This window comes from Bufo bufo, chromosome 8, assembly GCF_905171765.1.
Source record: "Bufo bufo chromosome 8, aBufBuf1.1, whole genome shotgun sequence".
NCBI classification, from domain to species: Eukaryota; Metazoa; Chordata; class Amphibia; order Anura; family Bufonidae; genus Bufo; species Bufo bufo.
In genome coordinates, this window is record NC_053396.1 from 168,991,560 (window position 1) to 169,018,730 (window position 27,171).

Below are 27,171 nucleotides of genomic sequence, written 5' to 3' on the forward strand. Positions count from 1 at the left end.
TGAGGACTTTATCCCATTTAGTTAGGCCTATGGCCTCTCTTAGTTGGCTAAATTTAGCTTTTTTGAAGTTTGGTATTTTTGTTCCTCCCTGTAGAAACGCTCTTTTGAATGATAAGTGGAAGGTTATTACTTTATGGTCACTATTTCCCAGGTGTCCCCCAACCTGCACGTCTGTTGTTCTGTCAGGTCTATTGGTTAATACTAAGTCCAGTATGGCCGTCACAGATGTATGTAAGAGCAAGGGATTAACTAAGACCCATCTGTTCTCCTGACATGTCTGTTTTATTACATACTCACCTCACCCTTAAAATGACAATTCTGCAGCATCTTTTTAAGATCTATATGCTTTCCTTTCCCTTTATTATTCCTCTTGGAAGTGTACAGATAAATTGACATTACCATTGTCAGCAGCAACAGCATCCAGTCAGCGCTGTTAGTGTCAGAGTACGTAGGGACACAGCCTATTGATAATGGAAATGCCCAGCTGTCTATTAAGTTGTATAATTTCAGAAGGAATAACAGAGGAATGGTACAAAACAGAATTCTTACTAACGGTGCTCCAGAATATTTGTTATATGAGGAATACAAGTATTTACTAAAACAGGAGAGCTGACATTCTGGAAATTCAGATCAGACTTCCCACATGTATCCATGATATTTTAGGCTACATTTTCAGTTTAAAGTATGGCTATTAAAGGGGTTCTCTGGTTTCATAATGATTTTTTTCCTATATGCATATTTTTGCCCCACATACCTGTTTCTTTTGACAGCACTTCCCTTCCTTTTTACTCTGCATCACAGTATCCTGGTAGGATATTTACATCCAGAACTTCCTGTTTTCATCAGCTTCCTGTTGGGTTTTCAAAGCAAACCCAGAATGCTTTGCTCCTAGCTAACATGGAGAGAGGAGCATTACCATTGCAGAGAGAATGGTATGACAGGTGGAGCAAGCCCTGAGAAACATTACAGAGCAAAGAATACCGAATATATGAAGCAACCTGCTCCAGTGTTGCATTATACTGCAAACTGCAAAAGAAAGTGCAGATAATACACTGCTCAAAAAAATAAAGGCAACACAAAAATAACACATCCTAGATCTGAGTTAATTAAATATTCTTCTGAAATACTTTGTTCTTTACATAGTTGAATGTGCTGACAACAAAATCAGAACAATGCATTTTCCAGCACAATGGAGCACCGTGCCATAAGGCAAAAGTGATAACTAAGTGGCTCGGGGACCAAAACGTTGACATTTTGGGTCCATGGCCTGGAAACTCCCCAGATCTTAATCCCATTGAGAACTTGTGGTCAATCCTCAAGAGGCGGGTGGACAAACAAAAACCCACTAATTCTGACAAACTCCAAGAAGTGATTATGAAAGAATGGGTTGCTATCAGTCAGGAATTGGCCCAGAAGTTGATTGAGAGCATGCCCAGTCGAATTGCAGAGGTCCTGAAAAAGAAGGGCCAACACTGCAAATACTGACTCTTTGCATAAATGTCATGTAATTGTCGATAAAAGCCTTTGAAACGTATGAAGTGCGTGTAATTATATTTCACTACATCACAGAAACAACTAAAACAAAGATCTAAAAGCAGTTTAGCAGCAAACTTTGTGAAAACTAATATTTGTGTCATTCTCAAAACTTTTGGCCACGACTGTATATTTCTGTGTAATGTATACTTAGGCTGTATTTTCTGTATGCACATGGTAATAACAGACCATGTCCTTAGCCACCACTACATGGGGCTGGTGTCAGCCACTATATAAGAGAGGACAGAACATTCCAGAGTTAGTTCAGGAAACATGTGTGGTGCTGACACTTTAGCTCATCCTGGACTTGGATCCACCCAGGATAGAGCCAGAACAACTACTAATAGCAAAGCCAGATAAAGGTGAGTGTAGTAGTAGTCCAGTAGAGATACCTGTCTAAAAAGGACTCATATGTTCTACGGCACCCATGTCCAGCAGTAGCCTCCAGTGCCTGGATACACACCTAAACGGCTTGATCATCTGTGTAAATTTCCACATCCCAAGGAGGATTCCGTAGACTTGTACAGCAACCTGTCCAAATAATGGAGCAGAAGTTTTTGCCTGTCATGAGGGAGGACCGCTTGTCTGGTTGCATTGCATTTATCTAAAGTATTACATTTCATGTATGGATGCTTAAGTCAGAGTGGAGTGCAGAGTAAGGCTACTTTCACACTAGCGTTGTTAGAATCCGGCAGGCAGTTCCGTTGCCGGAACTGCCTGCTGGATCCGGCAAACAGTATGCAAACTGATATCCTTTTTTTCTGGATCCGTTAGACTGAATCCAGAATAACGGATTCGGTATAAAAAAAATTCAAAGTTAAAAAGCAAAACCAGCTCCTCCTATATCTGGGCGCATGCGCAGACCGGAAAACCAGATCTGGCGATGTGGCAATTTCCAGAACACTTGGTACCGGATCCGACATTAATACATCTCTATGAAAATTAATGCTGGATCCGGCAAGTGCAGTATTGTTCCGGGATTTGGGCCGGAAAAAATTTGCTTTCCATTCAGAATGCATTAGGACAAAACTGATGAGTTTTTTTCCGGTATTAAGACCCTTTACCGGATTTCAATACCGGAAAAGAATAACGCTAATGTGAAAGTACCCTAAAAAAGACCATCTTAAAGAGACACCTTTTGGTCTGTTACTACCTGAGCAGCTGTGAAGCCTGTAACATCTGTGAAAGTGCATCTTGTGTACCATCTTGACAGTCCATGCCTGATAAGAACTGTCCTGTTTGCATATGAATTCTTCAATAAAGAACTGTTCTCTTGCACAACTGCCTCCTCATTGCTTCCTTCACTACTATTGCACCGAAAAGTGTTGACATCACGAAAATTAGGACCCTGCCTTGCCCCTTATCAAGGGTACCTCAATCATCAGGCAGGAGGATCCCAGAACTGAAATGTGCCCTTCCCATCCTGCCAGTTTACAAATCACTAGTCAGACTCTACATAGAGTATTATGTATAATTCTGGGCTCCTGTGAACAAGACAGACATAGCAGAGCTGGAGAGGGTTCAGAGGAGGGCAACTAAAGTAATAACTGGAATGGGTGGACTACAGTACCCAAAAAGATTATCAAAATTTGTTTTTTGCAGTTTAGAAAAAAGACAACTATGGGGAGATCCAATAACTATGTATAAATATATCAGGGGTCAGTACAGAGATCTCTTCCATCATCTATTTATCCCCAGGACTGTGACTGTGACGCGGGGACATCCTCTGCATCTGGAGGAAAGAAGGTTTTGACACAAACTTAGAAGAGGATTCTTTACAGTAAGAGCAGTGAGACTATGGAACTCTCTGCCTGAGGAGGTGGTAATGGTGAGTTCACTAAAAGAGTTAAAGAGGGCCTGGATGTATTTCTGGAGGGTAATAATATTACAGGTTTAGTTATTAGATTTCTGGAGAGGTTGTTGATCCAGGTAGTTATTCTGACAATTTTACTTTGTGCTGAAATTCCTCCTCGTTGTCCTCGTATGAAGAGCTGGCCTTGGCTTTTTCCGTGCATGGAAGACACTGGGTGAGCTGGACTAATTGACTTTATTTTTGAGTTATTCTGATTTACTGATTGTAACGGAACGCCTAGCACCCCGACCGGGTACCTCCGTTGATAGATGCTCCTAGTGCTTCCAGAGGACTCCAAGCACTCCACTTGACACCGTCAGCACTGCAGACCCCACGAACCGCCGAAGCTTGGTGGAGGTCTCGCCGTCTCCTACCCACCCTGGACCTACGACAAGGCTCCAGGCTCCAGTGGGTGAACCTCTCCTAAATCCAGAGACAGGAACCAGGAGCAAGCTCTTACAAGAGCTTATACTCAGGGGAGTATTGTGATATAGCAATCCCCAAGAGTGTAGTTATTCCATCCCCCAAACATGAGCCAAGACTTCATGAAGGTATAAAACAGGCACACTTTATTGAGGGCTACCCGCCTGTATTTATGCAGGTCCCCATCTGGTGGACACGCCCCTAGGGGACCAGAAGGAAGACTGTGACACAGGACAGATACGTAGCACTCAGGATACACAGACACAACATATCCCCACAATGCATCATGGTTTCCTCCTCTCTGCCCTGGAGACACCCGAGGAGCAATTCAATTATCTCTCAGGACAAAGGGAAATCGCCAATACACATGTGGAGACAACAGGACAGAAATCACCACCCAAACACACAATGTCACACCCCCACAGCAAACACAGACATTTAACATATCCCCAGATAGCTCAAGTCTGAGTGCATATCATTAGGTGAATGGCACTCAGAATACACGAATACAATAAAATTAGTTATCTGGGTACCCTCACATAACAAAATACCATTCCAAAGACAGATTTAAGCTGTGCGGCCGGTCTGTCTTCTCCTTTAAAGTTAGTATGGGCCATAATCCTGAGGCAAGAGGCTGGTAGCCAGGCCTCTCCAAAACCCAGGGGCGAGGTTGGTTTCGCCACACTGATTGGAGTCGGGAAGGAATTTTTTCCCCTTAAATTAGGAAAATTGGTTTCCACCCCACGGGGGATTTTGGATCAACTTGCAGGATAACAGGCGGAACTGAATGGACGGCTGTTTTTTCCAGCCTAACAAACTATGTTACTGCATGCCGGCAAAGGGAGCTTCAGAACCGTGAGTACATCTACTACTACACCCAACAGACCACTCACTCACATGCATGCCCTGATGCCCAGTACGCAGCATATGGTTAGAAATCCCAGCAGGAAGTTGAGGAAAACCGGAAGTGATTCATGTAAATATCCGAAACAGTTATATGGGGCAATACAGAGTTTTTTGGGTATTCTATGCAGATAAAAAAAAACTCTATGAAACTGGAGAACCCCATATACCTAACAGTCTCTCATAGTAGACCAAAATTCTAGCAAACCAGCCTATTACTCAGTATTCTCTAGCTTCCAGATTTATGGGTCAATTATATGATATATGATACTTATACTTCATTATTTATAATATTTTTTACTGCTTTTTTTATAAATAAGACAAATTGTATTACATAACTTTATTAAGTATGATGGGAGTTCTTGATTCTTCAGTGCACTGCATTTAGTCTCTATCCAAAGTCCTGGAGAAGAACAGCTGAGGTTTACACGTACTACATTCTTCTGTCCAAATGAAGCTGATGTTAAGTGAGCATGACTGTCCGCCCCACTCGTCTTGCTGGTATATACTGTCCTTTAATCTTTATTGTAGAAAACCGTTCATTCAGTGTGACATTCGTCTGAAAAATACACAGGATCACATCAGCATTTATTCTTCCTACTGTGCAACAATGAAATGTGAATGTTCAACTTTGTTTAATCTCAAAATTTGTCACAAAATATAAGACACCCAAGTAGAGAAGTACTCAGACAACCCATCAAGTTCTATTACTGTTTAAGCACTGAAGATTATATCTTCAAAACACTGCTCCAAGAAGTATTGTGGGATTACCATTGAGACAGACCATGCAGCATCTGTTGGTTCCTTGTTGAGAAAGGACCCAGTCCTAGTTGGTCCCACTCTCTTTGTTATAGGGTGGTGAGAACCTGTGCAGGACTCCCCTCAATAGAGGAACGGTACAGTTAACAATGAAGGAGGTGAGGTAATGGCCTATGGTCATTGAAAAGGTGTGGTGGAGAATTGTATACCTCTTCTGTCCTGGGTAGCAATACTCGACACTGAATCGGTAATACAAGTTACGTTTCACAGTTAAATCATATTCACAGTGGGTGGAAACGTGGTAAATGGAATGAAACTACAAAGTTTATTAGGTATACGTTAAAATGAAGGGGGAGGGTATGCGAGCCCTACATCAATGTGTACAAACAAAAAAACGACACTAAACTGGTCGATACTCTGAACTGTAAAGACAGACCACCAAATATCCCCTCAGAGTTCCCTTGCGTAACAACAGTGGGATTATTGGCTGTCTAAAGGGATATAACCCAGTGTGTACGCAGCTGAATAACGCACTACACTCTACAGTGTATACAAACTGGTATCTATTGATGAAGCTGCTGTGACGCAGTGTGTGTTCAGCATATTACCAGCCACTGTCAGTTCAAGAGTAGCAAGTCACCAGACACCTGTAGACTGCAAGGCCGGGATCTACTTGAAATCAGTGGGTAACACAATGCTAGCCTCCCCACCAATACTGTATAGTCCCCTCGCTGCCTCTATTGTTGTGCAGTAGGATTGTCTGGATACAAGAAGATAACGGCTATCTACCCTATGTCCCCATATAGGGGTAGCGCTGAACCTGTACCCTATTCACTGCTCTACGTTTCGTCCTGTAGGCTCATCAGGAGCTAGGTAACCGGAGTTCAGAACATACAAACATATAGAACGCGGTGTGCCTCGTGTGGTGAGGCAACGGCATCGGCGCTAGGGTGGCCGTAATACGGCCGCCGCTCACAGCTTGTCAAATAGGGGAAGCCCCTCCCCCAGAGGGGTGGATCCAGTGGTTGCCGGTGAATAGGTGAGCGGTAGGCGTGTCACACGGACTGAGCGCCTCTGCCCTCCCCCCCGCCCATCTTGGCGACGCAATCCTCTCTAGTGTAAAAACACTCCCATATATCAACAGGGACCAATCGGCGGTTATATAAACACTAACAGGCATCAGCACCAAAGGTACTGTGAAGCTAAGTTACGGATGTATAGATCAAATAATAGGGAAGTAACCAGCAGATCTATAATTACCAAAGGGTATGCCACTAGACTAATTTCACTGCTCGCAGGGGTACAGTACTCACACCGGCCCGCAGTAAGCACACCATACACTGCAAAAATGCAGTGTATGGATTACAATGCATACCTCCTGATAATGTACAAAACAAGGAAAGCCGGTAGGAAAGATAGTCAGTGGGGACTTCTAATCATGGGGTACATAGTGAGGTCCAGCAGAACCAGACATCACCTTTATATGAAACGGGTATATGAGATGTGTTCATTCAGGCCTCCTGGACGTACGGTTCGTAACCTGAACGTCCATTCTGCCTCATTCTGTAACAGTTTTGTATCGAAGTCCCCTCCTCTAGGAGTTCTTCTAATGACCTCAATACCTTGAAATCTGATCGCCTCCAGGTTGCCAGAGTGGCTTATGGAGATGTGACTTGCGATAGGGGTGTCCACATGATTGCGGATATCATTGAGGTGTTCCCCTATCCTCAGTCGGAACTCCCGTATGGTTTTGCCTACATACTGGAGGCGACACATACACGTTGCCAGATAGATGACCCCCCTGGTCCTGCAATTTATGAATGACCAAATTACAAACCTTTGTTGTGTCACGGTACTGATAAATCTGTTCCCCCTCTCAATCGCACCGCATGCCACACACCTGCTACAGGGGAACGTGCCCTTAGGTTGGCGATCGAGCCACGTTCCCGGTTGTGGGGGTTGTAGAAAGCTGTGTACTAAACGATCTCTTAAACTGTGGCCTCGGCGAAAGGTAATGCTTGGGGTATCACCTACAAGGTGTCCCACATCTGGGTCCGATTTAAAGATGCCCCAAAAGCGGGTGAGGACCTCGCGTACATATCTCTGAGCCTCATCAAATGTGGCAATAATCCGGACTTGGTTATCGTCGCCACCTCTAGTACGTGGTACCAACAATGTATCGCGGTTTACTGTAAGCGAATGCTGGTATGCGTTCGTCAAGACCTGTCGTGGATACCCCCTATCTGTAAACCTACTCTGAAGGTCCATAGCCGCCACCCGGTAGTCTGCCACCCTAGAGCAGTTTCTGCGTAATCTAAAGTACTGCCCTTTGGGAAAACCTTTTTGGCCCCCAGGGTGTGGGGCTGTGGGGGCCTTTTTACAAGAACGGGGTATGCACATGTGGCTGCACAATGAGTTTATACTGGAGTTATTACTGTTTATTCTGGAACATAACGTGTTTTTGTTTAATGGCCGTCTGTTCCACCAGCTCAGGGGAGTGGCAATGGGTAGCCCATGAGCACCGACCTTTGACAATCTCTACTTGGGCTGTCGGGAACAGAACATGGTTTTTACTGAGGAGAAAAACAGATGAATTAAACACATAGGCCTGTGGTTACGCTATATCAACAATGTGCTGATCCTATGGTCTGGGAGTGTGAGTGACTTTAAAGACTTTGTCACCGACCTTAATAAGAATGACCTGGGACTATGTTTCACGTCGGAAATCCATCAAAACCACATCACCTTTTTAGATCTTAACATCTTTAAGGATCCTGAAGGGAATATAGGCACATGGAAGGACACAGCCACTAATAGCCTCCTACGTTGGGACAGCTGCCATCCGGTAGCTCTGAAAAAAGGTATTCCCAAAGGGCAGTACTTGAGATTATGCAGAAACTGCTCTAGGGTGGCAGACTACCGAGTGGCGGCTAGGGACCTTCAGGGTAGGTTTACAGATAGGGGGTATCCACGACAGGTCCTGACGAACCCATACCAGCATTTGCTTACAGTAAACCGCAATTCATTGTTGGTACCACGTACCAGAGGTGGCGACGATAAATAAGTCCGGATTATTGCCACATTTGATGAGGCTCAGAGAGATGTACGCGAGGTCCTCACCCGCTTTTGGGGCATCCTTAAATCGGACCCAGATGTGGGACACCTTGTAGGTGATACCCCAAGCATTACCTTTCGCCGAGGCCGCAGTTTAAGAGATCGTTTAGTACACAGCTTTCTACAACCCCCCACAACCGGGGATGTGGCTCGATCACCAACCTAAGGGCACGTTCCCCTGTAGCGGGTGTGGGGCATGCGGTGCGATTGAGAGGGGGAACAGTTTCATCAGTACCGTGACACAACAAAGGTTTGCAATTTGGTCATTCATAAATTGCAGGACCAGAGGGGTCATCTATCTGGCAACGTGTATGTGTCACCTCCAGTATGTAGGCAAAACCATACGGGAGTTCCGACAGAGGTTAGGGGAACACCTCAATGATATCCGTAATGATGCGGACACCCCTATTGCACGTCACATCTCCCTATTGAGGTCATTAGAAGGACTCCTAGAGGAGGGGACTTCGATACAAAATTGTTACAGAAGGAGACAGAATGGACGTTCAGGTTACGAACCGTACGTCCAGGAGGCCTGAATGAACACATCTCATATACCTGTTTCATATAAAGGTGATGTCTGGTTCTGCTGGACCTCACTATGTACCCCATGATTAGAAGTCCCCACTGACTATCTTTCTTACGGGCTTTCCTTGTTCTGTACATTTTCAGGAGGTATGCATTGTAATCCATACACTGCATTTTTGCAGTGCATGGTGTGCTTACTGCGGACCGGTGTGAGTACTGTACCCCTGTGAGCAGTGAAATTAGTCTAGTGGCATACCCTTTGGTCATTATAGATCTGCTGGTTACTTCCCTATTATTGGATCTATACATCCGTAACTTAGCTTCACAGTACCTTTGGTGCTGATGCCTGTTAGTGTTTATATAACCGCCAATTGGTCCCTGTTGATATATGGGAGTGTTTTTACACTAGAGAGGATTGCGTCACCGAGATGGGCGGGGGGGGGAGGCCGGAGGCGCTTAGTCCGTGTGACACGCCTACCGCTCTCCTATTCACCGGCAACTGCTGGATCCACCCCTCTGGGGGAGGGACTTCCCCTATTTGACAAGCTGTGAGCGGCGGCCGTATTACGGCCACCCTAGCGCCGATGCCGTTGCCTCACCACACCGCTTTCTATATGTTTGTATGTTCTGAACTCCGGTTACCTAGCTCCTGATGAGCCTACAGGGCGAAACGTAGAGCAGTGAATAGGGTACAGGTTCAGCGCTACCCCTTTATGGGGACATAGGGTAGATAGCCGTTATCTTCTTGTATCCAGACAATCCTACTGCACAACAATAGAGGCAGCGAGGGGACTATACAGTATTGGTGGGGAGGCTAGCATTGTGTTACCCACTGATTTCAAGTAGATCCCGGCCTTGCAGTCTACAGGTGTCTGGTGACTTGCTACTCTTGAACTGACAGTGGCTGGTAATATGCTGAACACACACTGCGTCACAGCAGCTTCATCAATAGATACCAGTTTGTATACACTGTAGAGTGTAGTGCGTTATTCAGCTGCGTACACTCTGGGTTATATCCCTTTAGACAGCCAATAATCCCACTGTTGTTACGCAAGGGAACTCTGAGGGGATATTTGGTGGTCTGTCTTTACAGTTCAGAGTATCGACCAGTTTAGTGTCGTTTTTTTTTTTTTTGTTTGTACACATTGAGGTAGGGCTCGCATACCCTCCCCCTTCATTTTAACGTATACCTAATAAACTGGGTGGCAATACGCAGAACCATGATGAGGCTGAGGACATTTTATCTTTGCTATGAGGTACTCTTCTCTTAAGGGGCTGTCTTTTTTTAACAGACTCTATTTGTTACAAAGATACATTGACGAAAAGCAGATCACAGGACGTAGTGCTGCTGGGGCTAAAAAGTTGTGAAGAGGTCCTGATTCACTTTTTGTAAATACCTCCTAATATATACTTGTGGGAGAACTTCATAATTCTATTTGCACCAGAGTTCTGGTGGAAATAAATAGCAAATTTTGAAGAACAATTTTTGCACCAAAATTTGCGACTTTCATTTCATTCTCTCGCCACTTTTTAAAAGTGGATGGAAAGTGGATATAGCTAGGTTAATTAGGTGTTCAAGCAGAATTATCAATTGCCACCAAAAAGTTGCAAAAAACAGATGCAGCATGCCTTATCTTGATGCAGAATTCACGCTGAATCTCTTATTGAAATGAATGGGAAGCATCAGGGAAATGCTCTGTATACTGGAGTATACAGCAGTTTTGAAGATGCAGTCTCAGTGGTTCACTGCTTAAATTGGTTAAGATGTCTTCGGTTCATACTTGTATTCCAAGAGCTGTGTATGAGGAGCAATGGGTTAATTTTACCAGCTATTTAGAGACAGTTTTTAGCTGTGGGTTGGTCCCACCCTTGGGGTCTTTGTTGACTAGCTGGTGGCGTGCAGATGGCAATCGGAGTGTAAGCAGCAAAGGAGAAGCTGACAGGAATACTCTAGTCCTGTGAGCCACAAGTAGCTTTAGGAGCAATCCTAACAGAACCCAGCCTCTGAGAGAAGGAAGCAGATACTTTTACAGAAAGTTGAGGGCCATTTTAGGGGCAGGACATGGAAAAAAAACATTAGTGATGGTAACAAATGAATGTAGGCTGTGGACTTCACTGCATTTGGTTGGAGATAAGCTTCAGGTACCTTGTCATATATCTGAGACTGACCATCTGTTAAATACTAAACCCCACAGTTGGGCATTGTAGAGCCATATTAAGAGTGAGGATTTATTGTAAAAGAGACTTTGCATCCCTTTTCCTAATATGCAAGATTGCTCAGATTAAAGGGGTTGTCCAAGTTATTTTTTGTTATTTTTTGTTCTAACCAAATGTAAGTATCAAGTATCACATGACCTGTGACGTCAACTTTTTCCCCCTGCTCTGATGATGTTCCATGCACAAGCCTGAGGGAGCAGGTCTGCCTCTGTGCACGGAACATCCGTATGAAGGCTGTGCTGGTTGGAGAACCAACAAGCCACGCCACCTTCACTGCCCGATCTGCTGGCTGAGCTGCCTGCCCTGTGTCTCCCCTCCCAATAGATTCTTCAGCTAGGTTTAACCCCTTCTTCCATCAGCAGCACAGACTAGGGGCTGGAGACTCTGCCTCAGGTACTGAGCAGCTGCAGGGCTTACTCTTCTCCAGGCAGTGAAGAAACAAAAGCTGTGCACCCGATCTTCCCTCTCTCCTCACATTGCAAACACAGAGCTGACTGGAGTAGTTCTCTCCTCTGTACTCTTCTGCTGGCTGTAAGGAAATGTCTGCAGAGCATTGCCCAAGAACAGGTAGGGGGAAGATCCTATGTGTATCAGAAATGTCATCACTTGTAGTCCTACACATACAACATGCTGCTGTCACGGCTGAGGATGGGGGAAATTCTCAGCCGTGCGATGCCAGATGCTGTAGGCCTACTCGGCCTGGAGAACAGATTAGGGAGCAGGTCACCTCCTACAGCGTCCCTACCCTGACCCTAACTCCTAACTGCATGGGCCGACCTTAAAGGTAGGAGGACCCATGCGCAGGAACCTCGGATCCCTAACTCACCCTCCGTCCGGTCCCTGCGCTAGGAGTCAGGGTAAGACGACCTACTCCTCCTAGGCACGGAGGAGCAGGAGTCTCAATGGCCAAGCTGTTGGGAAAAGGGGAACTCATACAGCCTTACGGGAATGACAGGCGAACTATTAGTTCCACCAACCTGTCACAGCCTTGCTGACTGGATCCCTGCGCAAACAGGAATCCAGAACCGTTAGCTGCACCAAACACATAGAAAGGTCCCAACAGAACATAACATACAACATCAACACACAGCAGACATAAACATAAGGACAATATCTTTATGACCACAGGGGTGGCTCTCACTGGCAGATAGTAACACAGGAGGCTGCTCCAGCAAGCATGGCTGAAACAACCCGCAGACCTGGGAAAACAGTGAGGCTTTATAGGCCAAGAAGCCGCACCCCACAGTCGGACACACCCAGTGACACACACACACTGGGAAGGGAGTTAACCCTTCCAGCACCACAGAAGGGAAACACACATGAAAGAGGAAGTGTCCAACAGTAGCAAGCCACTGTGGTTGTTGCCGCTGGCCACGACATGAGTGGCAACCGTGTCCTGGGAGATAGCCCGAAGGCCGGGACACTGCCACTACATGTACAGACAGCCAAACGTTGCCACGGGCAACCACAGTGCAGGAAAAGTGTCAGTGCACACAACACACTACACAGAGTGCACACAGACAACCAACACAGTGAACACGATACACACACACCTAACAAAGAGGTTGCTAGGTGCAACCGCATGCACAGCAGGAAAGCTGCCACATACAAGCGTTGTCAGCGGCAACCACAGGTGAGGCAAATACCACTGCTCTCACTAGTGATTGACAACAAAACCAAACCGCTGACAATCGCATGCGGTTGAAGAGTCACGGTCATAGCCATGGCCGTGACAGCTGCTGAATATTCCAGCTGTCAGACTGAAGGCAGGGCAGCAATTTTATTCACTCCCTTTGCAGAGCAGGGGGAGGGGAAAGGCAGTCTTTGTTGACACCACAAATATTCATGAGGAAAACCTCAGAGATTGTTGTTACATGCCCCCACAGCTCTGCAACTGCATTTCAACAAAGGGGCCAGGACAGCATTAGGTACATAAAATAAATATAATTTTTTTGCGTAAAACTTGCTTAGCCTATGTGTATATTGCTGATCATCATATTTACAGTGCTTTTTTTTTATTTTTTTTACATAACTCGGACAACCCCTTTAACTGGTAAGAGACTCAAAGAGGTGCTCATTGCATGGTCCATATCCTCACATAGCCTTGGGAAAACTGTGTGTACCACATGAAAATACTGAATTTGCTTTTGCAATGCCTGTGTGTGTCGTCTGCCTAAACTACTTTAGTATAGTTAACTTGTTACCCCAACACCACCCTCCTCTTTGCCTTGCATCACCTACGTGCACTGTCACACCATTGCCCTTCTTGCCAGTACTACAAGGGAGCCTTGCCTTGCACCTCAAAATCCACCAACATGAAGGGCACCCCATCTACCACGGGATCCTGAACCAGGGTGTGCCCCAAGGGGAAGAAAGGATGTGTCCCTCTCATCACTGCATGTCCCAGGGAGCTCCAGGGTGAGAACTGCTACAGTGATTTCTACTCTTAGCTTCGCCACCACCACCACTCCTGTCCTCTGCCTTTCCCCTTGCAGAAGGAAGATTTGTCTGGATACATATTTTATCTGCAGCAACAGATGAATGGACATGCATACCGTATATAATGTGAGACAGTGACAGGTCTCACTCAGGTTAGAGGCAAGGAAGGGGTGGATAGTGTGGTCCACACCCCTGTTCCACCACAGGTGAGAGAAGCTGGAGGTAATCAGCCTGGCATAAGGCACCTCCCAGAGTGTCAGAAAGGAGTGTGTGTTATCTGTGGACAGAGGCCTGGAGGCTCTGTCTGTGTGGTCTCAGCTGGGCTAAACTGAGGGACCACGAGGCTTAGTGACAGCCTGGAATTTGGGGGATGCAGTGACGCCCGTGGTACAAGGGCCACAAGGTCAGAGTCGGGAGGACTGCTGGACCACAATCCCCCAAAGGGACTTGCATTTGCTACAGCCTGGAGGCTGCTGGACTATTGGGCTGAGAAAGCCGCATGTTATGACCGTGTGTGAACGGTCCTTTAGGTGAGTCAGGTTATTATATGTTTAGTTAGAGCCCAGCCGGGCAGGTGTTTATTTTGTATCATTTATGTTTGGTTTGCTGAGGTGCCAAATAAAGTGATATTTGGACCTGAAACTTGGTGTCTGGCGACCATACTTGTGTGAATGACCCCCAGAGAAGAGCTAACCCCCCACAATAATATATTAACTGCTTTCTACACTGGGACGATCGAAAGTGGGGCACATCTCTATTCCTTAATAAGACATGTGGCCAGGGATGGTAATATAATGTTTGCCAACAGGTATCCAGCTCAACACTAAAAAGGGTAGGCCGTTATCCTTTATCACCAGAATAAACTGGTTTTTATCTCGCTCAAGCATAAAGTCAAGAATATACCAAAAAGTTGCAAATAGCTAATAACTCACATGATTGGCCATAGCCCGGAAATTAAATCTCAGAGGAACTCCTTTAGGAGGGGGATCTATAGGATGCGCTTCTGTTTTTCTAAATCTCCCTCCTGGTCGCTTCATTGCTGGTCTTTTGGACCTATGATATAGAGAGAAGACAAAATCATTCACAAATTGTATAAATAGATTCTTATTAATTGAATGGAGCAGTATGTAAGATGGAAAATGTCTACTCACTGAGGATCAAAAGTTGCTTTAGGATTAGGGACTGAAACCGTTAAGGTGGATCCAAATCCATCGTTTTGCCACCTGGAGAAGAAGAATGCACTCATTACAAGATCTACATAACTTTAATGATATTAAGCTAATCATTTTTAATGACCTTCTTGAATTTGTCTGTCTTTTACCACGATTCATAATGACTTGTTGCGTCACCTGGGAGAAATAAAAAACATAAGATGCATTCATTTTATTTTATTTTGAAGTTTCATACAAAAATAACATCTGTATCAAAATGTCATGGCAAAACCTGAAATGGAGAATCACTTCACTAAAGCCCACATCTGCAGCAAGTAAGTTCATGACATGAATAATAATGATAATTTTTCCTGTCCATACGTTCTACTTTTTCTTGTCCTCCCACCCAATCATCTATATTCAATTTTCCATTGCCCCTTTTGTTACTCACAAGGATGGTTAACCTCACCATAGATGCTGCTATGTCTGCTATCCTGGTATTTTCACCCAACACCCAATAACAAGAACTTGATGGCACTATTCTGAACTTTTGAGACTCCATTTTTTTTACTTTTTCATACTCTATCTTAGTCTATGGTATACTGCTTAAGTCCATTGGTCCAATCTTTGTTCTTAATAACCTTAAAGGGGTTGTTTTGACATTAAATGTTATTTTCATATAAATCAGGATGGAGAGCTAATTACTTTTGTTATTTACCTTCTGTTCCGAAATGCTTTAGTTGTGAGATATTCCCTATAATCCATTATAATGGCACCCCCTTGTGTTCAGTCTGTATGGTAATGTGTACATCCTCCTACTGAGCTAGCTCCCCGCTGGTCAGCTTCATAGGTCACAGGCCACTCTAGACCTGAATCCTAGGAGGCAGTAGAATGCAGGAGGGCACGCTATCATCACCACGACCTCCTACACTGGGTCTCAGGTGGAGTGATGACGTGGTCACAAATGGCTGTGTCCAGAGACCCAGCGAAGGAGTTTGCAGTGATGTCATCGCAACCGCCTGTGCTGGGAAACGGGAACTCAGGTCAAAGTCTGGAAGAGGCCTGTGGCCTGCATCACGGACGGCAGCGTGCAGTGGGACAGAGGTGATTATTTTCTGGCTATAAATCATAGTCTAGTCTTCACTATTAGGGTATTAATATGCTGCCTTACCCTTGAACTTTGGCTGACTAGATTTGTTCTTTGCTGTCTTTGCCCATCTTGCATTTGTGGTCTTCTATTCTGTGTGTTAATTCTGTTGCAATACAAAATATGATAATTAAAGGGGTTATCTGTGATTAGATAAAAGGGACTGCTTTTTTTCTCTTCGAGAAACAGTGCCACTGTTGTCCATGGGCTGTATCTGGTATTACAGCTTAGCTCCATTCACTTGAATGATGATGAGCTGCAATACCAGGTACAAATCAAGTATAGGAGTAGAACTGATTCTGAAAAAAAGTAGACCCTTATTTCTAATCTCAAACAAGTGCATTTCCGCAGTATAATAATTGTTACATATGCAATTACAAGATTTCAAAATAAATCTCTAATTATCTTCTCTTACCTCCTTGATAACGACTGCACAGGGAAATTTGTTGCTCTATACTTCTTTGTGTTTCTTTGGACCTTTTGAGTTTTTACCATCTTCTGAGAACTCTGTAGAAAGACTGAGTGTTAAAGATGGAATCACAGTTAAAGGGGTTGTCCGGGCTACAGATTTTGATGCCCTATTCTCAAAATAGGTCATCAATATCAGATCAGTAGGGGTCCAACACATGGCACCCCACCAAATAGCTGTTTTGGGCAGCCGCCGACCCCGGAAGCTATATATAGATATATGTGTGTGTGTGTATATATGCCCTGATTCATCAAGACCGGCATATGTGGCATCAGACCCTCCTTCTGCAGCTCTCCTGGCCAAGCTTGGGCCCGGTCTGCCTCCTCAGCTTGCCTCGCTCCCCTGCACCCATAGGGTGCACAAGTGTACTCCTGCCTGCTTTTAAAGGGCCCATGCACGTCCCAGTCTTCACCAGCCAAAGGTTTGCAATCCTGGGGAACTTCAGGCACCTTCCCCAGTGGGAGGGTGCTCGACTAATAAGGTTTTTTAGCTTGCTCCTTGCAAAGGTGTACTGTTCCCGGCTGTGTACCAACCTCTTCCTATCTACTCACATTGCTCACTGCAGTGAAGTCCAGATCCCTGTATAAGTATTAAAGGGTGAAAACAGCCACTGCCGTAACACAAATCCTAGCATGTACCGACAGCCTGCAGGATCCACTAGTGGGATATATCCACAGCAAGAGGAATATGGCAGCCAGGACCCAGCACTGACTTGCAGGCAATGAGTAAGGCTTGATAAGGACATTTTGCTAACGTTTTAACACTTTTGAATTAAAGGTCCAGCAATTTTTTGGCATGAATAGGTTACCTTTGTATTCAAACTTGGCCTATTAAGGGGGCTCACAAAATTCTGTGAAGCAGCAGCTCTTTGTCTTGTTATTGGACCAAGGGCATTGTTCCTGATCGTCACGCCAGAATACCTTTGCTGTCTAAACTTAAATCTTCCGGACCCTATGAAACAATAAACATTTTTAAAAAGTTGCCATAAAATGAGTCACTATAAGGCCTCATGCACACAACCGTGGTGTGTTTTGCGGTCTGCAAAACGCGGATCCGCAAAACACGGATGGCGTCCGTGCGCGTTCAGCAATTTGCAGAACGGCACGGACAGCCTTTAATTTAAATGCCTATTCTTGTCCGCAAAGCGTGGACAAGAATAGGACATGTTATATTTTTTTTAGCGGGGCCACGGAACGGAGCAACGGATGCGGACAGCACACGGATTGCTGTCCGCACCTTTTGCGGCCCCATTGAAGTGAGAGGGTCCGCATCCGAGCTGCCAAAACGGCAGCTCAGATGCGGACCAAAACAACGGCCGTGTGCATGAGGCCTAAAACTGAAAGCCAATAGAGTTATTATAATAACCTTGTTGATTTCTTGGAGCGTTCCTAAAATATCTCTTATTCTGGAAATTGCCTCTTTTAATTCTGCCATTCTGACCAGTCTGATTCAAGGGGGACTGAGCTTCTGACTCTTCATTTTGAAGTTTTATGATGTCATCTGAAAAGGAAAACTAGCTTAAAGGTTGAAGTAGACAATAAAGAGAGTCTGTCGCATTCAAATCACTTCTAAAAATGCGCATATGGCCTTGTAAGGGATGAGAAACATACCTTTCCTTTGTAAATCCATGTTCTATAAATGTAGTATAGGATAGGCCATCAATGTCAGATAGGAGCGGGTCCCACCTATGGTACCCTCTCCTATTTCTAGAACAGGCCCCCTGAAGTGAAGGAAGCAAGGTCACAACAGAGTCCATTCACTGGCCACACCGCAGTCCATTCACCGCAATAGGACTGCCAGAAATAGGGTGAACGAAGGGTGGCCGCACTTGCACGTCTGCTGTCCCTGTGGGGCCCATTGTAGAGATAGGAGCCATTGATAAAATATCCTAGTGATATGCCATCGATATCTGAGATGTAAATACCCATTTAAGGCTACTTTCACACCTGCGTTCGGTGCGGATCCGTCTGGTATCTGCACAGACGGATCCGCACCTATAATGCAAACGATTGTATCCGTTCAGAATGGATCAGTTTGCATTATGAAGAACAAAGTCAAAACGGATCCGTCCTGACTTACATTGAAAGTCAATGGGGGACCTTATCCATTCAGAATGCATTGGGGCTGAACTGATCCGTTTTGAACCGTTTGTGAGATCCCTGAAACGGATCTCACAAACGGAATTCAAACGCCAGTACACTGGCCAATGCAGAGCGGCTTGTTGGCGCCCCCCTTGGCAACACCACATCCACACCAGTGTACTGCAGAAAAACTTGCGCTTGTCTTGTAATAGTAATTCACAAGGCTGAATTATAATGGGGGCAATGGGTCATGTGCTCTGAGGCTTCCACCACCCAAGTGGCCTACACTAGCAGATGGACACCGGCAACAAATAGCTTGCAAATCTGGCTCTTCAATAGGCATCTGTCAGCAGATTTGTACCTATGAAACGGGGGCATTGCCGTTACACCTAGAAGCTCTGCTCTCTCTGCAACTGCTGCACCCTCTGCATTTAGATTGACAGGGTCAGGTGTGATCACATTTACACTGCCTGGTCCTGTCAATGAAAGTGGAGAGGGCTTGGCAGTTGCAGAGCAGAGCCTTTAGGTGTAACGGAAACACCCCCATTGCTCCCAGAGGCTCATTTGCATATATTACATCTTAATTTTTCTCAACAATGCGGGCACATTTGAACATGGAACCAACACAGATGCCTTCAGCTGCCAAGCGCACATGTTACAGGTCAGCCGGTGTCATAGGTACAAAACTGCTGACAGATGCCCTTTAACGTCTATAAACATCAGTGGAGGCTTCACCTCTATTTTGAGAGGGGATCAGTTAGAGTTTAGGAGCCCCTTACATTTTTTTATGCTAAGGGGCCTCCATGAACTAATCCCGGTTATTCAGTCACTACATCACTAACCTTAAAGGGGTTCTGCCATGATTGATGTAAAAAATGAAAATCAGACATCATATGGGACAATCTCTTTCTAACAACATCCACCCTGTACTTCACATGGATCCAGAGCTCTCCCATTCATTGCACCCACTGCTCTGCTTGACTCTCTTCAGGGTGACAACCCAGGGAGTGCATCCTTTCTGCTAAAGCCCCCTCCCTATAATAGCTCAGGGGGTTGTGTCCTTTCTGCTGCAGTGCTCTCCCTGTAACTGTTAGAACTTGTAACAGCAGATATGAATGGTGGCAGTTGAAGGATGAAACTGAGCATGTGTGACCATCTCAATAGGGCTCATTCACACGAACGTGTGATGCCCGTTGCCCTATTGCGGACCGCATTTGCGGATCCACAATACACGGGCACCGTTCCGTTGCCATTCCGCATCACGGATGTGGACCCATTCATTTTGTGGACCCATTCATTTCAACGGGTCCGCAAATCCGGAGATGCGGAATGGAAGAACGGAACGGAACACTACAGAAGCACTACGGAGTGCTTTCTGGGGTTCCGTTCCGTACCGTAAAAAGATAGAACTTGCTCTATCTTTTTGCGGTACGGAAGGATCGCGGACCAATTCAAGTGAATGGGTCTACGATCCCCATGCGCCTGCCCCACGGACGGTGCCCGTGCATTGCGGACCGCAATTTGCGGTCCACAGCACTGGCACGGGCATCACACGTTCGTGTGAACGAGCCCTTACTCTGCAGAATAAACATCAGAGCTGTCATTATAATGAAGTAAAGAAAATATATCAGAAGAATGGAAGAAAAGAAATTATAAAAGTAGCTAGTTTTTCATACTGAATTATTTTAAAATATTGTTTAATGGTGGCAAAACCCCTTTAATGATATGTATATGCAGCCAATGTGAGTAAATTACTAAGCTAAAAAAGACCAGAATTCAGGCTTTACTTATGACAAAAAATGATGATACTGCCTTGCGCTAGATGAATTACGTATATGTTATAGGTACTTTTTGCTCTTAACTAGAAAGTATTGAAATGTGTCTTTGGAAAGCGTGGTGGTGTAGAACACAAGGCGTGCCTGACCATCCACCAAATTGTGCCAAAATAACGGCACAAAATATTGCTCTAAAGTATGTTAACTGATTAGAGGCATAATGAAGAGAAAAGTGTCTAACATGTCTATCAAGAGGCACGATAAATTTGGGATGACTTCTGCCTGTCTGCTCTACACTTAAAGGGAATCTGTCACCTATTTTGACCATATAAAACCGCTAACATAGCAATGTGCAATAAAGTACCTTCATTCCTGCATGTGTCTTCTTTCTTTTATTCCACTTTTCATTCTGATTAAAAAGCGATTTTTCTGATATGCAAATTAAGCCTCAAGGTGCCCAGAGGGGCGTTATTCCTCTGCTCTAGTGCCCAGTAACGCCCCCCTGCAGTGCCCAGCCCGCCTTTCTTCCAAGCCCAGCACGCCTCCTAAGAAATAAATGTACTCCCACATACTTGCCGAACGGCGCCGCCCCCTCCACTACGTCATTTAATTTATTCACTGCACCGTCCTTGCTTCCTCCTCTCTTGGCCTCCGAAATCCCGCGCAGGTGCAGTATCGCTGGGTGCCTGCGCATGTACGATACTCCTGTTCCAGAGGGCAACAGCGCTCTGATTACATCACTGGGCTCGGCGCATGCCCAGTGATACTATTGAGGCTGTTGCCCTCAGGAGCAGGAGTATCGTACAAGCGCAGGCACTCAGCAATACTGCGCCTGCGCGGGATTTCGGAGGCCAAAAGAGGAGGAAGCAAGGAAGGACCCGCACCTATCAGACAATGGGGGCATATCCTAGCGATATGCCCCTATTGTCTGTGATGGGAATACCCATTTAGGACCGCAATAACAAATCCCCCCCAATGTGAGTAGAATAAAACTGTATAAAACTACAAAACGAGCCATAAACCAGATATAAGTACAGTAACAATAATAAAAGTCTACTTGATGTCTGCAGTAGTTTTGTAAAGTAACATCTTGTTGGTTTCATTCCCATTTCTTAGAATACTGTGTGACTTCAGCTGATGAAGAACGCCCATCACTGCTAGAAGACACCATCTATTTAAACCCCACAGACAGGACTCCCTTCTGATATTCTTTGATCTGCGCTGTCATTCTTAATAATATGGTAGGAGGGGTAGTTCTTTGAAGCCACTGAATGCATAATAGATACATGCCCTTGTTATTTCCTCCATCATGAAGACAGAAGAGCAATTAACTGTGAGAGATGACAGGATTCTACTTAAAATGTCCAGCAAGTGAAAGTCGATGCAGATTTCCCTTTCAGCAACTGTTCCTGTCAGACAATCCGGGTGTCACAGTGAGCGGGGGACACAGCTGCTGCGCCTTACAACTTTCTGAGCTGTGTCATCTTTATTTGTCATTTGCTTTCTGTTACAAAAATGCTCGAGTTGTGAGATATTCTCTTTACTTCACTGTAATTGTGTTTAATGTGGATAGCAATGTGCACGTCCACCTACTGAGGTGGACGTACATGCTTAGTTCCATTATTCTTTGACAGTTACAGGGAGAGAGCTGCAGCAGAAAGACAAACTCACTGAGCTATGATAGGGAGAGAGCTGCATCTGAAATGACATACCGTAGTTTTCGCCCTATAAGATGCACCAGCCCATAAGACGCACTTAGGTTTTTGTGGAGGAAAATAAGAAAAAAAAATTGAACCAAAAGGTGTGCTTTTGGTGGGTTTTGAACTAATAGTGGTCTGTGGATGACACACTGTTATGGGGGATCTGTGCATGACACTACTATGGGGGATCTGTGGATGACACTGTTATGGGGGATCTGTGGATGGCACTGTTATGGAGGGGGGATCTGTGGATGACACTGTTATGGAGAGGGGATCTGTGGATGGCACTGTTATGGGGAGGGGGATCTGTGGATGACACTGTTATGGGGGGATCTGTGGATGACACTATATAGCATCTTATGCTATATGTGTCATCCACAGATCTCCCCAATAACAGTGTCCCCCAATACACCGGGCCCCGCCGCTCACAGCAGTATACATATCTAAACAGTAATCCTTAACCTCGAGTAACTTTAAAGCAGCACTATCCTGTTTACTACTTACAATCAAGCTCCGGTAACAGGCAGGGTGGGCGGCGGTGTAATGTTACTCACTTACGTCACGCGCATGCTCTGCCTTCTTCATTCATAAAGTGGGAGGAGCAAGCGCGTGACGCGAGTGAGTGACGTTACGCTGCCGCCCACTCTGCCTGTTACCGGCGCTTGATTGTAAGGTAGTTGTCACCGCCAGATCTCTGAGAAGTTCTGACAGATGTTCTTCAGTACCTCCTGCATGATGTTCTTTTGTTTTGGTTTTGTTTTGTCATCTCTCCTCCCTCTCCCAGCTGTCATCTATTAGCAGTGATCGCCTCCCTTTATATCCCCTCCCATACTGCTTCACTTTGCGGTTTCTACCACTTCCTGGATTGTGCTCACTGCTAGATGTTGCAACTGCTGGTTTCTCAGATAAGTCTATTCCTTTATTTGTGTTTTCCTGTTGGCTTGATTCTAGGTGACCCTGACTCCCTCCGTATTGAGTGCAGGGAGCCGGTGGTCGTGTCCCCTCACTATTATAGGGTTTTCAGGTGTTACTCAGTCTAGGTACGGGGGCATGCAACTTTCTATCATTAAGATCTTTGCATGGGCTGAGCAGTCAGGGAGAGCTCAGTCAGTTGGATCTTTATTTGTGACTTCTAGTTTTCTGCATAACCATCCGTGACAGTAGTAAACAGGATAGTGCTGCTTTAAAGTTAAAGTTACTTGAGGTTAAGGATTACTGTTTAGATATGTATACTGCTGTGAGCGCCGGTGTAAGAGTACAGTGACTGCACCGGGCCCCGCCATGAGTTGCTGGCCTCCAGCCCCTCCTCGCTGATACATCACTGCGCTGTGCAGCATCACAGCCAGCGATGTATCAGCGTTAGCAGCATTCGCCCCATAAGACGCACTGCCATTTTCCCCTCACTTTTGTGGGGGAAAAAGTGCGGCTTATGTGGTGAAAAATACGGTACTTCCTGAGAAAGGACACGCCCTTCCTCCCAAGCTGCCAGCCTGAAGAGAATCTTGCAGAACCATTACAGAAATAAGTGAGGAGATCGCTGAATCCATGCGACGTACAGGGCTGGTTGTAGGTTTGTTTGAAAGAGATTAGATGATAGATAGATGATAAATAGATAGATGATAGATAGATAGATGATATATAACAGATAGATAGATAGATAGATAGATAGATAGATAGATAGATAGATAGATGATATATAACAGATAGATAGATAGATAGATAGATGATAGATATATAGATAGATAGATAGATAGATGATATATAACAGATAGATAGATAGATAGATAGATGATAGATATATAGATAGATAGATAGATAGATAGATAGAGGATAGATAGATAGATAGATGATATATAACAGATAGATATATAGATAGATAGATGATAGATAGATGATAGATAGATATAGGATAGATAGATATAGGATAGATAGATAAATGATAGATAGATAAATGATAGATAGATAGATAGATGATATATAACAGATAGATAGATAGATAGATAGATGATATATAACAGATAGATAGATAGATAGATAGATAGATAGATAGATAGATAGATAGATAGATAGATAGATGATATATAACAGATAGATATATAGATAGATAGATGATAGATAGATGATAGATAGATATAGGATAGATAGATAAATGATAGATAGATAGATGATAGATAGATGATAGATAGATAGATGATAGATAGATATTAGATAGATAGATAGATAGATAGATAGATGATAGATAGATAGATAGATAGATGATAGATAGATAGATAGATAGATAGATAGATAGATAGATGAATGATAGATAAATGATAGATAGATAATAGATAGATAGATGATAGATAGATTTTCCCTACTACAGAGAATTAACATTGAGTTAAATCTTAAAGATTTCCAGAGGATTTCAAAAAGACTTTGTACAATGGAAAATAGAATGTAATTGTATTTATTATGTTTAACAGACTAGAAATATCCCTAAAGGTAAAAGCCTTTACTAAGTGCAGAGCAATGTCCCCCTGAATAATAAACATCCCCCCAGTGCATTCTCATATCTACAGCCACTGAAGGCCGGGCCGGTTATAATGACTATTTCAGCCTGTGGTGTTTTCTGTATTATTGTTCGCCCCGCACTGCGCTGCTGTATATTCTCCACCTTACTCTGCAACCTTAGAAATTGTGCCTGAAGGGTGACTACAGTCTGACTGGTATGAAGTGACTACATTGTGTCAGAGATAATGCTGAATGACAGCAGACACAACCCCACGTGCCCAGTGATCACCTACAGAAAGAGTAGAGGAATTGTACATCCTTGGATTATAAACACCAAAAAGAGCCACTCACAATTAGTCAAATTAACAATCTTTATTAAATCCAATGCACTAAAATGTACATAGAAATCTCATAGAATCATTACATCCTATATAGCAGCACATGGTAGGTCACACACACCAACAGCGGTCTGCAAATCCCACAAAAATAAGCAACAAGTCCACAACTAGTGATGGTCAGTTCGCAGTGTTTGCCAGCGAACACATGAGGGCTGCCATCTTTAGTAAGGTTAGACTCACCCGTCCGGCGATGCACAGGTAAGCCCCGGTGACTGCATTTGATTTCAGACTGGCTCCCGGTACAGGTAAGGGCTTACCTGTGCATCGCCGGACGGGTGAGTATACCTTACTAAAGATGGCAGCCTGCATCTGTTCGCTGGCAAAACACTGTGAACTGATCATCACTGCCCACAACTAGCTGGAGCCCATAGAACACTGTGTATAGCAGGAGTGAGTCAAATGAGTACTACCATCAAAAATACAGGTGACGCCCCCTGGAAGAAGCCGCTGGGCGAAACATGCGTCGGCGAGTCGCTGCCTTGCGGTTTGTAACACCATTTTTTGAACATATTATTTTATATACTTGTCCTGCAGTGGCGAAGGTATAAATGACTGGGCCCCACAGCAAATTTTTAATTGGGGCCCCCTCCCCCAGTATTTTTTTTGCAACCCCTTCCTTTCATGCCGCCACCATTCCTGTGGCTAGTAAAGATCGCCCTCTCGGACCAGGCCCGGCAGCTGTTCCATCCGTTTCCTACACTGTCTATACTGTCACTGTATATCATTTCATTGTGTAATACTGTTGAGGGGCCCTGACAAAATCCTTTAGTCCTCCTCCTCCTCCAGGATGGGCCCCTTCTGGGTCAGGGCCCCAAAGCTGCAGCTTCCCCTGCTTCCCCTATAGCTACGCCCCTGATGTCCTGGTTGTAGCAGTCAGTGTTTGTCCAATTGTTTTCAATGGGGGCAAACTGCTGCGTATATAGTATATGGACCCCCATGGAGCTCTGGGTATAAGGTATTTGTTTGAGGGGGTCTCATGTGGGCTCTCCTCCCCTTTATACTCATTGTATTTTTGATGGTAGTACTGATTTGACTCACTCCTGCTATACACAGTGTTCTATGGGCTCCAGCTAGTTGTGGACTTGTTGCTATATCTTTGTGGGATTTGCAGACCGCTGTTGGTGAGTGTGACCTACCATGTGCTGCTATATGGGATCCATTTTAGCCGTATTGATGTAATGATTCTATGAGATTTCTATGGTACATTTTAGTGCATTGGATTTAATAAAGATTGTTAATTTGACTAATTGTGAGTGGCTCTTTTTGGTGTTTGTAGGGTTTATGTACCGCGCTAATGGCAGCTATCTAAGTGTTATGGGATCCTTGTATTATAGAAAAACCATGGGCATACTGTATACACAGTATAATCTGCAATGACACATTGTAGCCAACTTTTTCATCCTGCACTTTTCTGTTTTCTGAATTCTTCAGAATTTTTCGATGGGATCGTACAAAAGTAAAGCCAGTATGGTGGACCACAATATTCCTAAAGTTCTGTGCTATGGAGCCATAGGCATTACATCTGTCATCATGTGGCACTATATTTCAGCAGTAAACACCTTCATGGTCTCGCTTGTGATGGAACAAACCATGATTTCTTTCCCTTTTGAATCCAGTTTTAAACAACCCTCTAATGTCTATCAGGGACACACATAGATATAGTAATGGGCTATAGCGCCATAGTACAGATACGTACAGCACTAGCATACAGCCATGTGTATGAAGCCATAAGGCCTTTTCTTTTCTCATCTCGGCTGCTGTACCCATATTCACCCGGTCCCTGCCGCTGTATTCCAGCTCCCTTCTCTGGTCTTCCGATCCCTGTCTGTAAACTACTGGAAGGATGGCGATCATATGCCAATGGCTGGCCTCGTCAGTGACGGCGGCTCATTACTGTTGGGTCACATGCCACCTCTGAAGCCAATCATTGGCTGCAGCAGCACACATGACCCTGTTCATTCAGAAGTTTACAGATGGAGGCCAGAAGACCAGTGAAGGGAGACAGAACGGAGCAGTGGGCACCAAGTGAGTACAGGAGGGTGAGGGTGAAGTTTTCAAAAAGTAAAACAAAATAGGTGGTGCAAAGTTAGGCCAGACAGCCAGATTTATCATCCAGCATCCGCCACTATGATAAAGGGGATTTAAAGGGGATGTATACATGGTGGCTTTTGATAGCCAAATTTGGCAAGGATTTG

The 27,171-nt window shown here is 44.7% G+C and overlaps 1 protein-coding gene across 1 annotated transcript in view; it reads right to left on the minus strand.

Moving 5' to 3' along the window:
* Positions 1 to 5,036: 5,036 nt before the first annotated feature.
* LOC120977254 (UAP56-interacting factor-like) overlaps positions 5,037 to 27,171 on the minus strand; it is a 32,372-nt gene continuing 10,237 nt past the window's right edge. The window contains exons 2-9 of the mRNA XM_040405100.1: positions 17,898 to 18,032; positions 17,341 to 17,483; positions 16,479 to 16,570; positions 16,088 to 16,169; positions 15,062 to 15,114; positions 14,917 to 14,988; positions 14,698 to 14,818; positions 5,037 to 5,270 (exon numbers count right to left, since the gene is read on the minus strand). Of these exons, the coding sequence (XP_040261034.1) occupies positions 5,175 to 5,270; positions 14,698 to 14,818; positions 14,917 to 14,988; positions 15,062 to 15,114; positions 16,088 to 16,169; positions 16,479 to 16,570; positions 17,341 to 17,483; positions 17,898 to 18,032 (794 nt within the window). The 3' untranslated portion in view covers positions 5,037 to 5,174. The remainder of the gene's footprint in view (positions 5,271 to 14,697; positions 14,819 to 14,916; positions 14,989 to 15,061; positions 15,115 to 16,087; positions 16,170 to 16,478; positions 16,571 to 17,340; positions 17,484 to 17,897; positions 18,033 to 27,171) is intronic.